Source organism: Wyeomyia smithii, chromosome 1 (genome assembly GCF_029784165.1).
Source record: "Wyeomyia smithii strain HCP4-BCI-WySm-NY-G18 chromosome 1, ASM2978416v1, whole genome shotgun sequence".
Taxonomy (NCBI): domain Eukaryota; kingdom Metazoa; phylum Arthropoda; class Insecta; order Diptera; family Culicidae; genus Wyeomyia; species Wyeomyia smithii.
The window spans coordinates 202,648,767-202,663,200 of record NC_073694.1 but is presented as its reverse complement, the minus strand read 5'-3'; the positions used below and the strand labels follow the sequence as shown (position 1 = coordinate 202,663,200).

Genomic DNA, 14,434 nt, shown 5'->3' with positions numbered 1-14,434 from the left:
TTCGCTCTATTTTGGTAGTAATTGGATCTATTTACATCAAAAACGTGTTATTTTCGTATAATCAACCAATAAAACTAGAGAAAGTACAAAACAAGGTGACATCCATTAAGTACGTCACGCAAATTTTGATCAAAATTCATTTTCACGTTTCGTCACACATTAATGATCCCTACCAGGAGGAGTACGTCACGTCATGACACACCTCCAATATAAAGTCCAATGATATGACACTTTAAATTCGCTTACTGCATTTTTTAGTGTCTTTTTACACATGATCTATGACAGTTTCAACAATTTTCATATACATCTTCATTTATTAAAATGTCAATAAAATAAAAAAGAGGAACCAGGAGGAAGATTTTTCTTTCCGTATATATTAAGTAGGCTTTGAACTATCTGTTAATGAATAAAGTTTTGGCGGGACTTGCCTGGAAGGTTACTAAATCATAAAATTAATTTTACAATATTATTGATTTTTCGCGGTTGACTTTCACTATCACTTTTTTCGTAAACAATCTGGGATTATTTTATGCATTTAACGTTTTAAATATTGCAAAACATTCTTCTTATGTTGTACATTATCTCCCGTGAGAGAAAAAAAACTATTTGATAAAGCTTTTCGATTTTACATGCCACCCGATTGATATTTTTCAAACTGAACAACTACCTGTGGAATAACTCTGGAATATAACCGTTTGGTGTATGTGATTAGGCACCGATGGGTTCTGGGATAGCATGAGGGTATGTTTCAACTGAAATCAATACAAAATAATGGAAATCATGTATTTTGTATGTCGGACTTTTGGCCAGCCTTTTGAGTCAAATACTCCTATGTGCGCCGGCTACAAACTGCTCTCCCTTATTGTCCTTCGCTGCCTTTCGTCGCTAGCACGAAGATTTGTGGGAAGTTATCAAGCCAGTTTTGTGAATGGGCGATCGACAACGGACCAAATCTTTACGCTGCGAAGTCTCCACGCACCACCTATTCATCGTTTTTCAGGCCGCTTACGACACTATCGAGCGTGTAGAGCTATGGAAAGTTATGGACGAAAATGGATGGTGTACAGTGCTGTGTGAAGACGACATGGACCTTGTCAAAAGGACGTTCCAGGCAGTTGCTGAACAGTACACCCAGCTGACACATGAAGCAGGATAGGTTGGATTGAAGGTGAATACGTTGAGGACCAGGTATCTGCTAGCAAGGGAAACCGAGCGCGATTGGGAGTAGTGTAGTGATCGGCAGAGATGAGTTCGAAGTGGTTGACAAAGTTGTGTACCTCGGATCATTGGTAACGTCAGACAACTGCAGCAGAGAAATCCACAGACGTATTGTGGCTGGAAGTTTTGTCTACTACGGACTCCACAAGACGTTGAGGTCTGGCAAACATCGCCCCCGTACCAAGTGCACCATGTACAAGACGCTCATAAGACCGGTAGTCCTCTACGGGCACAAGACATGCTCGAGAAAGACTTGCAAGCACTAAGCGTTTTCGAAAGACGTGTGCTAAGAACCATCTTCGGCCACTATCCAGAAAGTGGCTTAAGCTGGAAGGGTACAATGGGCGGAACATGTTGTAAGAATGCCCGACAACAATTTTGCAAATTTGGTGTTCGTCTCGAATCCGGCAGGTACAAGACATAGAGGCGCGCAAGGAGCCAGGTGGTTGTACCAAGTGTAGCAAGGTGGTTGTCCGTGCAGCTATAAACTTTACAAGGATTCGTCTTAACAAAATTTGCGCATCTAGGTAATGGTGGTTTTTTAAATTATGTCCTTGAATACATTCTCAAAAATATGATTAAAATTAACAAAGTAATTGAGTCAAATCACGAAATCTTGCCGATTTGGACAGTTCTTAAAATTTAATTTTACAATAATGTTTCCGTTTAATTTTGACGAGTAAGGAAGGGGTAACAGACAACACTTAAAATAACTAGCAACTTCTAAGTGCGAGGCAATTAATGAACAAATAGAAGTTCCTCGAGGCCTTCTACCTAATTCAGATTTTCTAAACTCAAACCTTAGTAAAGGTTCCCAGGCGTTTCAAGAAGCACAATTTGAATATTTGCACTGGTTTTAGTTCCAAACTTCCGACCCGAATTAGAAACACGCATGGAACGTTTCCACTGTTGATAAAATAAAAACTCCTAAATAAGTCTGGCAGATTGTTGAGCTACTTGAAGAGATTTTTTTGACGTAGGACTACGTCTAACCGCACTATATCGAGATACATTCCGCGAAACTAAAACCAAGATGTAACGCTGGAATGAAAGATTTCAAACGGTTATACTGATGTAACCACATGATGGATCACAATAATCAATATGTCGTTGGATTGATAAAATGATGGACAATTTTGTGATTCTTCAATTTCCATTATCACTTCATTGTTAAACAGTGAAAATTGAAAAAAGTTTCAAGGTCAAATTTTCACCAACAATGTACCAATCATATGCGAGCACGCCTAGCACAGACTTCATGAATAGACACCAACTGCATGCTGTGATATCCTGTATAGCAGTGCCAAAAAAAATTTTGACAGAATCTCCCCGTCCCAATAGGTCACCTAATGTTAGTTTCCATGAGCCTAGACTATTTTGATGTCTTGAAGGTGGAGCTTTCTCGGAACGTTCGTAACCACCTCCACTATTAGACAGTATGACGTTCTGCTGTTAATAAATATGTTAATGTTAATAAAACTGATGTCTTGAAGGAAAACATGCTGGCACAGGCAACAGTATTGCACCGAGCATTGTATGAATAGAGCGCTGGTCATTCGTCGCCTATCAGTGCAGAAAAACTCGATATTCATTTGTGTGCAGCCAAGCCAAGTGAAAACTACATTGCCGCTGTTGACGCACGGTGGGGCGCGGAACACAATCGAATTGCCGTTTGAATTATCTTCTTCTTCTCCTTGTTTCGTATAGCAGCAAATATCAGAATTCAATTTGATTTTTCGGGAACCGCAGAATACGCTGCGCCGCCGGGGACAACAAAATGCGTTGTTTATTTTTGAACTCTACATTCTGCTTTTTTTTTCAGATTTATTTAAATAACTGAATATGGTATTTGAAAGACAATAGAAAACAAAAATGCTCCTTACATATCTTTGAATAGTTAGTTAAACGAGCTGTACTGATGATTATATTTTACTAGCTAAATGAATTTAGTCCAATATGACAATATTAGTTGCATCCTGCGGTGGCGGTATAGAGGAAAACCAAATTCATTTCATCTTGATATTAGAGTTCCGACATTAGTATTTGTGTTTTTCAATTGAAATTTTTTTTTTGAATTTGCATTTACAAGAAAATATTACTTTCCATAACCTTACTTGTAATTGAACAACGCTATGCAAACATTAATTGCCGTGGCTAATGTTGTGCATCACTCTTGCCCAGTTTATTTTCGAAAATAACAGACATATAACCTTCAAATATGATATCTTCGTTGTTCTTTGGTATCTTGAAACTAATCAAATTTTTTCTGATTGATTCTGTATACTGATAAAATGTTTAAATTGACCTGAATTGAATGTTAACATGTTCATAAAATTCTATGTCAATTTCAAATTTTCTGTGAATATACATTTTCTACTGAAACTGTCATTCATTATCTATATTTTTTCCACGAGCTTGTAACTGCAGGAAAAAAATTGATGTGACATCTTTGCCGCTTTGTGATCGGTGAGTGAGCCAACTTTAACAAGACAAATAGATATAGAAGGGAGAAATAAATATTTTATAGAAGGTTGCCTTTTCGCGTATTAAAGAAAATTCGCTGTATTAGAATGAAAGGTATTCATCAATAATCTGGAAACCAAATTTAGGGGGAAATTTGGGTCTAGAGCTCTATAGCAAAATTTTAGAGAAAAACTTTCTTCAACAAAGTTGTTACATATGATAAAGCGCTTATTGAAAAAGTATCAAAAATTGGGGTGACCAAAATTTTCAATGCTATCAAGTATCTTCCTTTTTATTTTTGTAGATAGAAAACCTTGTTCAACAATTTTATAGCTCCAATAATTTTAAGTAACTTTGTAAAAAAAAAGATTTTCTATAAAACATTGCTATATAGCTTTAGACCCAAAATTTCCCTTAAATTTGGTTCCTGGACCATTGTGAATGTTGAGGAGAATATTTTTTCTTCTAAGGTAGAATGGTACAAAGAAATAATCAAAATATAGACCCCGTTCGATTTTGGCAACACGCCAGAATATTTTCTGTTGCCAAAATCGAACCATGCCAAAAATGAACGGTTCTTTTTTCATGACTTTTTTGACTTTTTAAGTGGTCAAAGGCGACCTTAACAGTAGAAATGGCCACCAATGAGCTAGTTTTAGTTCCAAGTCGTTTAAGGTGTCGCTTGATGAATTCGGGCTGACGACCTAGATACTTGATATTACCACCCGAACCAAAATATCTCCCTTTTGGAAGATGTTGAGTTTAAATTGGTTAAAATAAATCAAGCAAACTACAAAAGTAAAACGAGCTCAAATCAAACATAGCTTTAAAATAAAAATATAAAATTATTGTAGTCCTACGTCAACTATGCGGTCGTATCTTGGATACCACCCTCCTACTATTTTTCGCTTCCAGACTCTACTTCACTTAAGTATAGTACATATAGTATAGTAGCACATTCCCCATGCACCAAAATCTTATCATACCGTTTCCAAAATCTCAACTGCGCAATTCAACTGTTGTGGCTGGTCTTTTTTTCCACAATCGTTTGTATATCGACTTGACTGACAAGCGGGACAGCGTAGAAGAAGAGGGAGATAAAAAACAACGCAACGACAACACTGCGAACAATTCTCAATTAACTTACGCGCAGTGGTGGTCTTCAGACATCGCCATCGTCATTTGGCTCAATCTAGTATGACCGCGTATGACTTTTGCCGTGACTAATAACGGAATCATAATTGTACCATACACTTGAATCAATCGAAACTAGATTTTTTTAGCGATTTTAAATACAAGTTGATTACGAAACTCAATCTGGTTGTTTATGTTGGTAACAACGTCAACTTACTGCGTCATCGTCAATAAGGCAATTCTAAGGTAAAAGACGACGGTGAGCGCAACATTGAATGAACCCGTTTCTTGTTCCCGCAGGAGGCCAAAAGCTTGCGGGAGACAAGCAGTAGACATCAGTCGCAACTCAATTTGTTATTCATTCCCTCGCTCGCTCGCTCTCTCTCATTTTTCTTTCTTTCTTTGGATCGCTCCCGATATTTGTGACTACAATTACCACCACTATCTTTCCGGCCACGACCTTAACTCAAGCCGCCGCAAACAAAGTCTCGGCTAGCGGAAAAAAGCAGGAAGCTGAACTTCCTTAGAATAAAACCCTATTCAATTTCCCATGACTTTATCCATCTCTGCAGAAAAGTTTGTTGTATCGCGTTGGTGTCGGGGTAACATTCCTCGGATGCCCTCATCCGTCCAGTTTTGCCTTGTACACACATGTGACTAATTTCGTTCCGTTGCTCACCGCGTGTTGCGAGTCTGACACCGTTATCGATTGGTCAGCCAACTCAGCGAGGAGAACGGTTGACCTCATTTTATCGTCGCATTTTTGCGGTGCCACGGCAGGCGAAGCGACGAATCACCAACATCGAACCGATCCGATAGGTTCACTTTTATACGCTCAACACCCTAACGGCACCAACACAACGACATAAGCGCGAATGCCCCGGAAGTGCCGGGGACCGTTGGCAGAAGCGAAAGGCTGGTTGTACGCATGCCACTGTTTACGAGAAGCTCACCCGGTCTTGGGCCCAACCCAATCGTAGCTATGAGGAAAAACACCGGCCGGTTCCGCGCGACAGTTCGGTTGTGGAGGAATAAGAGCACAAGAAGTAAATTTACAAGATCTCACATCCGGGTCGGGTGGAGAAGATTAATGATGCTCTAGCCAGTAAACACGAGTCGCCATGAATGGGTGCGTCTTGCGGTGTAGAAAAGTATCCAGGATTCGGGGAAGATATCAATCCAGCCGGCTGAGTTGGAAAGCTTTTTGTGAATGAGTGGGTTTGTGTAAGTTTAAATATTCTTGGTTTTTTTTTTATCGAATAAGATTTTCAATCCAATAGCATCTCACGTGAATTTGTAGTACTAAATCTGAAATCATTGTTAGATTAGATGTTTAATTTGTTAGGTAATAATGCCGCGTCGAAAGCTAGGGAACAAACCTATGGCTTTAAATCTGTAAAAAGGAACCTAACTGAATTCTAAATTGATACTGAAGGCAAAGGAGTTTAATTTTTTTGCAAAATACTTCTGAAGGTAAAATAAAAGAAGCAAAAATGGCTTTACATAACAAATAAATATAAAAATTGATGGAGGCAAACCTGAATCAAACTGAGGAAGATCATCGAAAAACAATTTAAACTTTTAAGGGAAATATTCTAATCGGTGCTAAGCTAATTCAAATACAATGATAAAATAATAATTATTTAATATGATTCCGAATAAAGCAAAGAAATCTAAAAAGGATTTTCTGAAGGCTAGAAAATGTTTGAAACCAAAAATTCCAAAAAAATAGTTTCTATTATGGACTGAACATATTGTAGGGATTGGGAATGATTTAGCATCAATTATGACTAGCATTATCCAAATATGTTACTCAACTTAAAACCATGCCCAATGTCTGTCCAAAGACTCAGTGTTCTAGCCAGGTTTGGGATGCAACTGATGAATATTTTGTCCCCCAGATAACTCTAATCTGCTGAACAAAAATTACCGATCCAAAAGCTGACGTTCAAAGTTGTCTATTTGTTACGATCAGCATCTGTATAATTTTCTGATGCATCAAAAAATAAGGCTTTGCGGTCACGGTCAACTCAAATCAACGCCAATTAGATTCAATTTGACTACACCGCTCGAAACTAGCCAGTCATTGTGGACAGATCTATTAATAGTATTTTCCTACAATTTACTGCCAGATATCATCGCACACACGAGCAAAGACACCGCTCAATACATCCTCACGTTTAAGGGCTATTCCCACTGCTTCCGTTCCGGGACCGGGCCGTGGCTGTTCCGCGTGTCGTCCGGGCTCGTTTGAGATTGATTGCATGCGTTCTTATGAACGCATTCACACCGACGCGCCGTGCCCAGACCGGGACAGCGTTGAGTTGCCGTCGTGCTGCCGCAGTGCGAGAGAAAAACTATCGTTGCCGACGATACTTTGTGTTGGCCGGAGAGTGCACGGAAGCCACTCGGGTGGATGCGTGTATGTTGTAGTGACATATTTCGCGCGGAGTGAGCTGCGGTATGAAAAAAAAAGAGAAAGACGTTCTTTCACATACACACATCAACATTTCTCAGCCAGAGCGCAGCGCAGGCACGGTTCAAGCACGGCGCAGTGTGAATGCATGAAAAGTCTCGGACGAACCCGGTCCCGGCCCGGTCCCGGAACGGAAGCAGTGGGAATAGCCCTTTATACGTTCTGTTCGAAGAACCCGTCTTCCGAGTGTCGTGTTCTCGCATTTGCAGAAAGAACGTGATAAAAATTAAACCACGTTCAACCGTTCTACGGCGGATGAGGTCATCAACAACAAACACGCCAGGGTATGTACATCGAAACTCGCCAAACAGGCTTCGTCTGTGGCCGACGCTGTTCGTCACTTAAGCTGGGATTGAAATTTTCGGGGTGTAGAGGCGATTGAAAGTAAACAAACCCATGCACAGGCTTTAAACACCGCCCCGCTCCGCACCGATTGTGAATCCGGGAACGGTTCGGAAATTCGATTATAGCTCCAGACTAAGCGAAAAAAAAAATATGCAGACGGTCGTTTATGCTGACTGGCTGGGCTGGAAGTGTACTTACTTCTTCAAACGTTTCCCTCATCTCGGCCCGTTCTTCGGCTGACAGACTCTTGGTGAACCCGCTTCGAATGGAAGCCATTTTTGTTATCTTTTCGCTGCTACTCTGCCGCTCCTTTTCTTTCTTCCTTCCGCTCGATGGAGCACCGCGTCAACACCCAAAGCTCTTCTGCTGTTACTTTAATTCGCAACAAATTATTATCAATTTCTCTGAATCACATGCACCCCGTACCGGTGGCCTTTTATTTACGCTCTTAGGGCCGATTTCGGTGCGTTGTTTTTCTTTTCTCCGGTCGTAGCAAACCGCCTTAAATTGACTGACAAGAGCACAACAATCCACAGCCTCGCCTCCTGCGTTGAGACGTAGACAATTTGCTGAACACTGCTTTTTCCCTTTTGGCACCACCCAGAGAACCCGGCAAATTGGATTCGCACCCGGTATTTGTGTCACACAACAATTTTGAACTCTCGCCTCGCAGCTCACTTATGATCTTCACTAATTTAGCAATAAAAGAACCACATCAAAAACTGTGTGCTCGTTTTCTTCACCACAAATTTTGATAAACAAACACTCCGTGTTTTGGCAGATTCTGCACAAAACGTCACAGATTTAGCGTTCAGTGGAGAGGTGGGAAATTTAGAAACAGTAAGTAACTTTTACTACAGCGAATCAACTTCGTAATGCCCAGTCAACGAAAATGTGTCCTTTTTGCTTTCGGGGGAAAGGGCTGAAACAAGGGTGTCGCTATACCGAACTGAAATAGAAACCGAATGACGACGACGTTCCACACTACACGTCTTAACTAACCGACGACTCAATGTAAACTGAAGCTTGAGCGAAAAAGCTTTTGCTGTTACCGTGCGTGCGGCATCCGACGATCGTGGAAGGAGAAACTGTCAAAACACGACTTTCGCCCTTCAGCGCTGTCGGAGTTCGGAGTTAGACTGATTATGACGAGGGGCGAACCTTTCGAGCGGAACCATTTCAACTTTGTAGAAGATTTCAGCCTGTTTAAAATTTGAAAATTTTAGCTAACATTTTACATTTTGCGTTTGAAGCATATCCTTTTTTTTGCAAAAGTTGGCAAAGCAAATATTTTATGTCCGTATTGTTAGATTTACCGAACATTTCGCATTTTTTGCCAACGTCTCAGATATAACAGTGATTTGTTTTGGTTTTTTGTTCGCTAGGAAATGCTGTAAAAAACTGAATGAAATAAACGTGTATCTTGCGTAACAAAATTTATTTTGAACAAACAAACAATCAAATTTTTCGAACTAATTTCTAATTTTATAACGACTTGTTACCCGTCAACATTCAAGCTAATTAAAGCAGAGTGCGTATGTAGTTGGCGAAGCGAAAAATAAGCGAACTGAAAATTATTAGATAGGCTTAATAAAAAATATACCGTGTACAAACGGGACCAGATTTTTCCAGAATATCATATTTTTCACTAACTACATACACTGTCTGCTTCAATGAAAATAACCAAAATCAAAATGGTGATACCGCAGACAGACGTCCAAGTTGAGTTCCAAACGTGTGTAAAGCTTTTTTGTAATAGCAATTCGTAACCAGATAGCGCTACCAGTGACGCCAGCCTCGTACACCAGCGAAAAAAAATGTATTGTAGCATATATTTTTTATTAAGTGCATTAATAACATCATAAATAGTATATATTTTTTATTAAGTGCATTAATAACATCATTTGAATTTCATTTTCACGTATTATCACCCCTCCCCCCCTTCCCTTCCGGTAACCATAAGCATTAGAAGATAGCATTTTATTGGCACTAATCCAGCCTTCCTAATACCAAATAGCTCTGTATCAGCTAACCTAATGCGTATTAACTGAATAAAACCAACATTATGATAAACTAACATTACTGAGAGCAAATTTAAAAGATCTTTTCGGCGAATCTGAGTTCGATTTTTTTCTCATTTTTTTATTTTGGCCTTTCTGGCCTTTAGCAGCGCTTTTCGGCGATTCTAAGCTCAATTTGGGCTCATTTTCTATTTGAGCATTTTCTGGCCTTTGGAAGCACTTTTCGGCGATTCTCAGCTCAATTAGGATCACTTTCCATTTTGGCCTTTAGAAGCACTTTTCGGTGACTCTGAGCTAAATTTGGGATCATTCACTATTTTGGCCTATAGAAGCACTTTTTGGCGATTCTGAGCTCAATTTGGGATCATTTTCTATTTTGGCCTTTTCTGGCCTTTAGAAGCTCTTTTTTAGCGATTCTGAGCTTGGTTTGGGATCATTTTCAATTTTGGCCTTTTCTGGCCTTTGGAAGCCCTTTTTTTTAGCGATTCTGAGCTTAATTTGGAATCATTTTCTATTTTGGCCTTTTCTATCCTTTAGAAGCACTTTTTGGCAATTCTTCGATTTTTTGGCCTTTCCTGGCCTTTAGAAGCACTTTTCGGCGATTCTGAGCTCAATTTGGGATCATTTTCTATTTTTGCCTTTTCTGGCCTTAAGAAGCACTTTCCGGCGATTCTGAGCTCAATTTGGGATCATTTCCTATTTCGGCCTTTTCTGGTCCTTAGAAGCACTTTTCAGCGATTCTGAGCTCAATTTGGGATCATTTTCTATCCTGGCCTTTTCTGACCTTGAGAAGCACTTTTCAGCGATTCTGAGCTCAGTTTGGGATCAATTTCTATATTGGCCTTGAGGAGCACTTTTCGGCGATTTTGAGCTCAATTAGAAATCATTTTCTATTTTGGCCTTTTCTGTCCTTTAAAAGCACTTTTTGGCGATTCTGCGCTCAATTTAGGATAATTATTAGTAGTTTTCGACTATTCTGAGCTTAATTTGGGATAATTATTTATTTTGGCCTCTTCTGGCCTTTAGAAGCATTTTTCAGCGATTCTGAGCTCAATTTGGGATCATTCACTTTCTGGCCTGGTGTCGGAGTGCGATGCTGGCCTAACAAGCCATCCGCTTATTCGATTGCAACCCTCCATAGCAGACGAACCATCAGTGAAAACCGGCGGACCGCACTGGTGATTAAAGATCACCTTCCACAGCGGTAGATTTTGAATCTCCCGTCTCTGTGGGAAGCATCGTGATACAGGTATGTCTGAAGCAATGCTAAACATATCCAGACATGTTAATGATTCTGTCCAGTTCTGACACATTGGCTTTTAGTCGTTATATGTACAACTGCTAATAGTCATTTGTGATTGTGCTGGTTGCGTGTGTTCACTTTTAATCAGGGTTGCCAATAGACCCTGGAAAATGCATATAGAAAGTCTGGAAATATTTGGCAGTGATTTCGTGTGACATAAGGTCATTTTTCGCATAAAATTCTTGAGATATGCAACATTTAAAGTGAAGAAATTATAGAAATTTTATGTAAAATTTGAAATTATGTCTTTTTTGCGAGACAGTGAAAGTTATTATTTTTCTGCCACTCGCCAAAAGTTACAAAAATGTTCTTGATTTTATGATTAGCCCGCGAATTTAAAGCGCCCTCTGAACAAGTTGTACATGTTTTTAAGAAACTCAATAAAGTTTTTTTATAGATATGTACTAACTTCGGATTATGCTGATCTCTTCTTGGGCTGATGGGTTTACAACTTGAAAATTGACAAAACTTTGATGAAAAATGTTCGCCACACTGTTTTATATTTCCGCTAATAATCCTTTTAAGCCTGAACGGGCAGTGTCAACTATATAGTCACTAATATTTTTACGTTTTACGGTTATTTATTTTGAAAAAAGCATATGTTAAAAAGTATGTGTTTCAACATAAGAAGCTTTGGTTGTTTCTGTACATGATTCCTTATAACCTATAAAGGGTTAACAGCTGAGTTTTCAGAAAACTATTCGCGAATACTAACTTTTTTTGGCGATGATGATGATTACGATGAAGATGATGATGATGATGATTATGATGATAATGATTGTATTGTTATAGCATTATCCGGAATGGTGAAAAAAATCTTACAAAATAACATGAAATGCTTCCTCTAATGCGCATGCTCGAAGGAAAATCCTGGAAAGCTTTTTCTCCATTATCTGTCATTCGAGAAAAACCCGTCAGGATAATTCCTAGTGTTTACACCTCGCGTTAAATAAATCATAGTAGATGTTTCGGTCCGGAGATAGAACTCTCTAAGCAAGTCACCATTTCGTCCCCGACAAACAAGCGGAGCCACATCCACTATTATTTCTACAAAAAAAAGATGAATACCATGGCAAATCACGCAGATTTTATGGAGCTGGGGACAATCCATCAGCATCAATCGACTTGCAAGCAGCACTGTTTCGTGTTTACCGAGATTGGTGACATCGATTTGCCACCGGAGATTACTAAGTACCCTGAGAAGATCAAGAATGGGAGCATCCATTCGTACAAAAAGGAGGCCAGTATGTCACCGCCACCGCCGAAAGTACCCACGGGTAAGAAGCGGTCGCGAAAAATAATTGCCATGATTACTGCACTTGTGGTGTGCGTTGCGTTAGCAGCGGGAATACCTCTAGGGCTACAGCTGAGATCTTCGTCGCTCCTAGAAGCTCGACTAGCGTTTATTCGACGTCTTCTAACCGAATCACCATTAGTTGAAGGATATTGGGCTCCTCAGCTAGGGTCTAATTTTAGCAAGAGTTATGCCGAAGTTAAAAATAGCATGGTGGGAGCACTGTTGTGGCCGATATCAGTTCCCTGTGCAGCACAGTACTTGGATGCCGTGCAGTTAACACTGGAAGGCATAGACGATGCGCGCCGGATGGTAAAGAAAAATCCTGAAATGGTGATCGTAGAAAGTGCCGATGGGATGGAAGTGGCACACAACGACGGAAAGTTAGCTATTTTATTCGGACTGGAAGGTGGTCACACTCTGGGCTCAAGTTTGGCGGTTCTTCGCTCGATGTATTCTCTTGGAGCCCGATTTGTTTCGTTAACTGGGTTGGGCTGTACGACTCCGTGGGCCAGTGCATCCATTCGGACGGATTATTTCGACGAAAATCTTCCTTCGACTTTGACGAACTTTGGAGAGGTAGACTTTTGTTAGTTTCTTGGTTGTGTTGTAGTTTTGCAAGACTATATAATTTTAGGTTATGATCCAAGAAATGAATCGTCTGGGAATGTTAGTGGAAATTTCACGCCTCTCCGAGCCGGCCATGATGGTTGCACTGAACGTCGCCAAAGCTCCCCTGCTGTTGTCCAACGCTCTTCCTTCGTCGATGGCTTGCAACGGCTCTACGGCGGCCGTTCCCGATCATATTCTAAGGTAAGTGTAAGTTAGAGTTTTTTCTATGGAATATAAGCAAATCTTTGTTATAGCGCTCTTTCTCAAAATGGTGGTGTTCTGATGTTGAACGTTGAACGATGCGGCGAGAAGCCGATGTCCCTGAAGGATGCGATAATCGCCATTAACTACATACGGGCCATAGCCGGAGTGGATCATGTAGGTTTGAGTGGATCGCCTAAAAATTATCCGCTGCTTCTTGCTGAATTAGCCAGGGATCGGCTCTGGGGGTCTGCAGCGATTAAGAAACTGGTTGGTGGTAATATAGTTCGAGTTTTGAGAGAGGTTTGTAGTTTACGTTAGTTTTTTTTTTTAATTGATCAATTAAAACTCCAATTTCTTTGTGCAAGGTTGAGGTTAGTAAAAATCGACTGCCCCTGTCTGAGGATTGGATTCCCGTGGAAGCCATAGAAGGTAATGCGTACTGCCGCTATCCAGAAACATAATTGGACGACTCCAATGTGGTAAATCCTGTTTTCGTAAAGATTATTAAATAAAGATTCTTCCAATAGAAGTGTTTAACGAAATATTTGCACAACCATTCAACAAACAATATACTATGTGTTATAGAACCAAACAAAATCGATTGAATAGTTTTCATTGTTGTGAGTCCTAAGGACTTTAGAATCACAGATAAATCACAAATATCGACAAAAGATATTTTGCAATTGCTTGATATGAGCCAAACGTACATGTAAAACAATAAAAAATACCGTGTATCGATTCCAATCAGTGATGCTACGGAATCAAATTGACTAAAGAGATTTAGTTCGTATGTTGAGTAGAACTAATAATAAACAGAAGACATTACATATCTGAAATTAAATACTTTAACCCTAATATCACATTGAAATAATCAAAAATCAATAATTTTGAATTGCATTTGATGGTTATCCATGTTTCTATAACTTATAGAATGTATTGTATTTTAAAGAAAAATATACCTATATATAAGCAGTCGTTCACCAGGGAAAGAGGGGTTGGACATCCACGATTGATACAAAATTTTTGAAACCTATTCGGACGATTGTCCACGGAGAAGGAGGAAGTGAGCTCTAAAATAACCAGAAAATTCTCTACAGAGAAATTTATAAATTTATATATTTATATCGCTGATATAAAAAAAGTTAAATTCCTATTGTGGTCTTAGATAGCTGCTTCTTTTGGGATCACAGATTCTGATATTTTGTTGTTTGTTTCTATTTTGACAATCTAAGTCGGGTCATCATTTTCATTTTTGCATGTATGCAGCGTCGATAAAAGATCTATTTTCCAAAGCCTTCAATTTTAGTTGATGAAACGGTTGATTGTTTTTCGGTAATGGGGTGTTTCGTTTTAAGTTGTACTTG

The 14,434-nt window shown here is 39.5% G+C and overlaps 2 protein-coding genes across 2 annotated transcripts in view; one reads left to right on the top strand and one right to left on the bottom strand.

Moving 5' to 3' along the window:
- LOC129718751 (plastin-1) overlaps positions 1-8,645 on the bottom strand; it is an 87,404-nt gene extending 78,759 nt beyond the window's left edge. Inside the window, exon 1 of the mRNA XM_055669798.1 lies at positions 7,835-8,645. Coding sequence (XP_055525773.1) covers positions 7,835-7,912 — 78 coding nt within the window. The 5' untranslated portion in view covers positions 7,913-8,645. The remainder of the gene's footprint in view (positions 1-7,834) is intronic.
- A 3,200-nt stretch (positions 8,646-11,845) lies between these two features.
- LOC129726655 (dipeptidase 3) lies at positions 11,846-13,897 on the top strand. Its single transcript, XM_055683608.1, has 4 exons — positions 11,846-12,833; positions 12,892-13,067; positions 13,121-13,370; positions 13,436-13,897. Exons 1-4 carry the CDS (start codon positions 12,021-12,023, stop codon positions 13,529-13,531), a joined length of 1,335 nt encoding a protein of 444 aa, XP_055539583.1. The 5' UTR covers positions 11,846-12,020; the 3' UTR covers positions 13,532-13,897.
- The last annotated feature ends 537 nt before the right edge of the window (positions 13,898-14,434 follow it).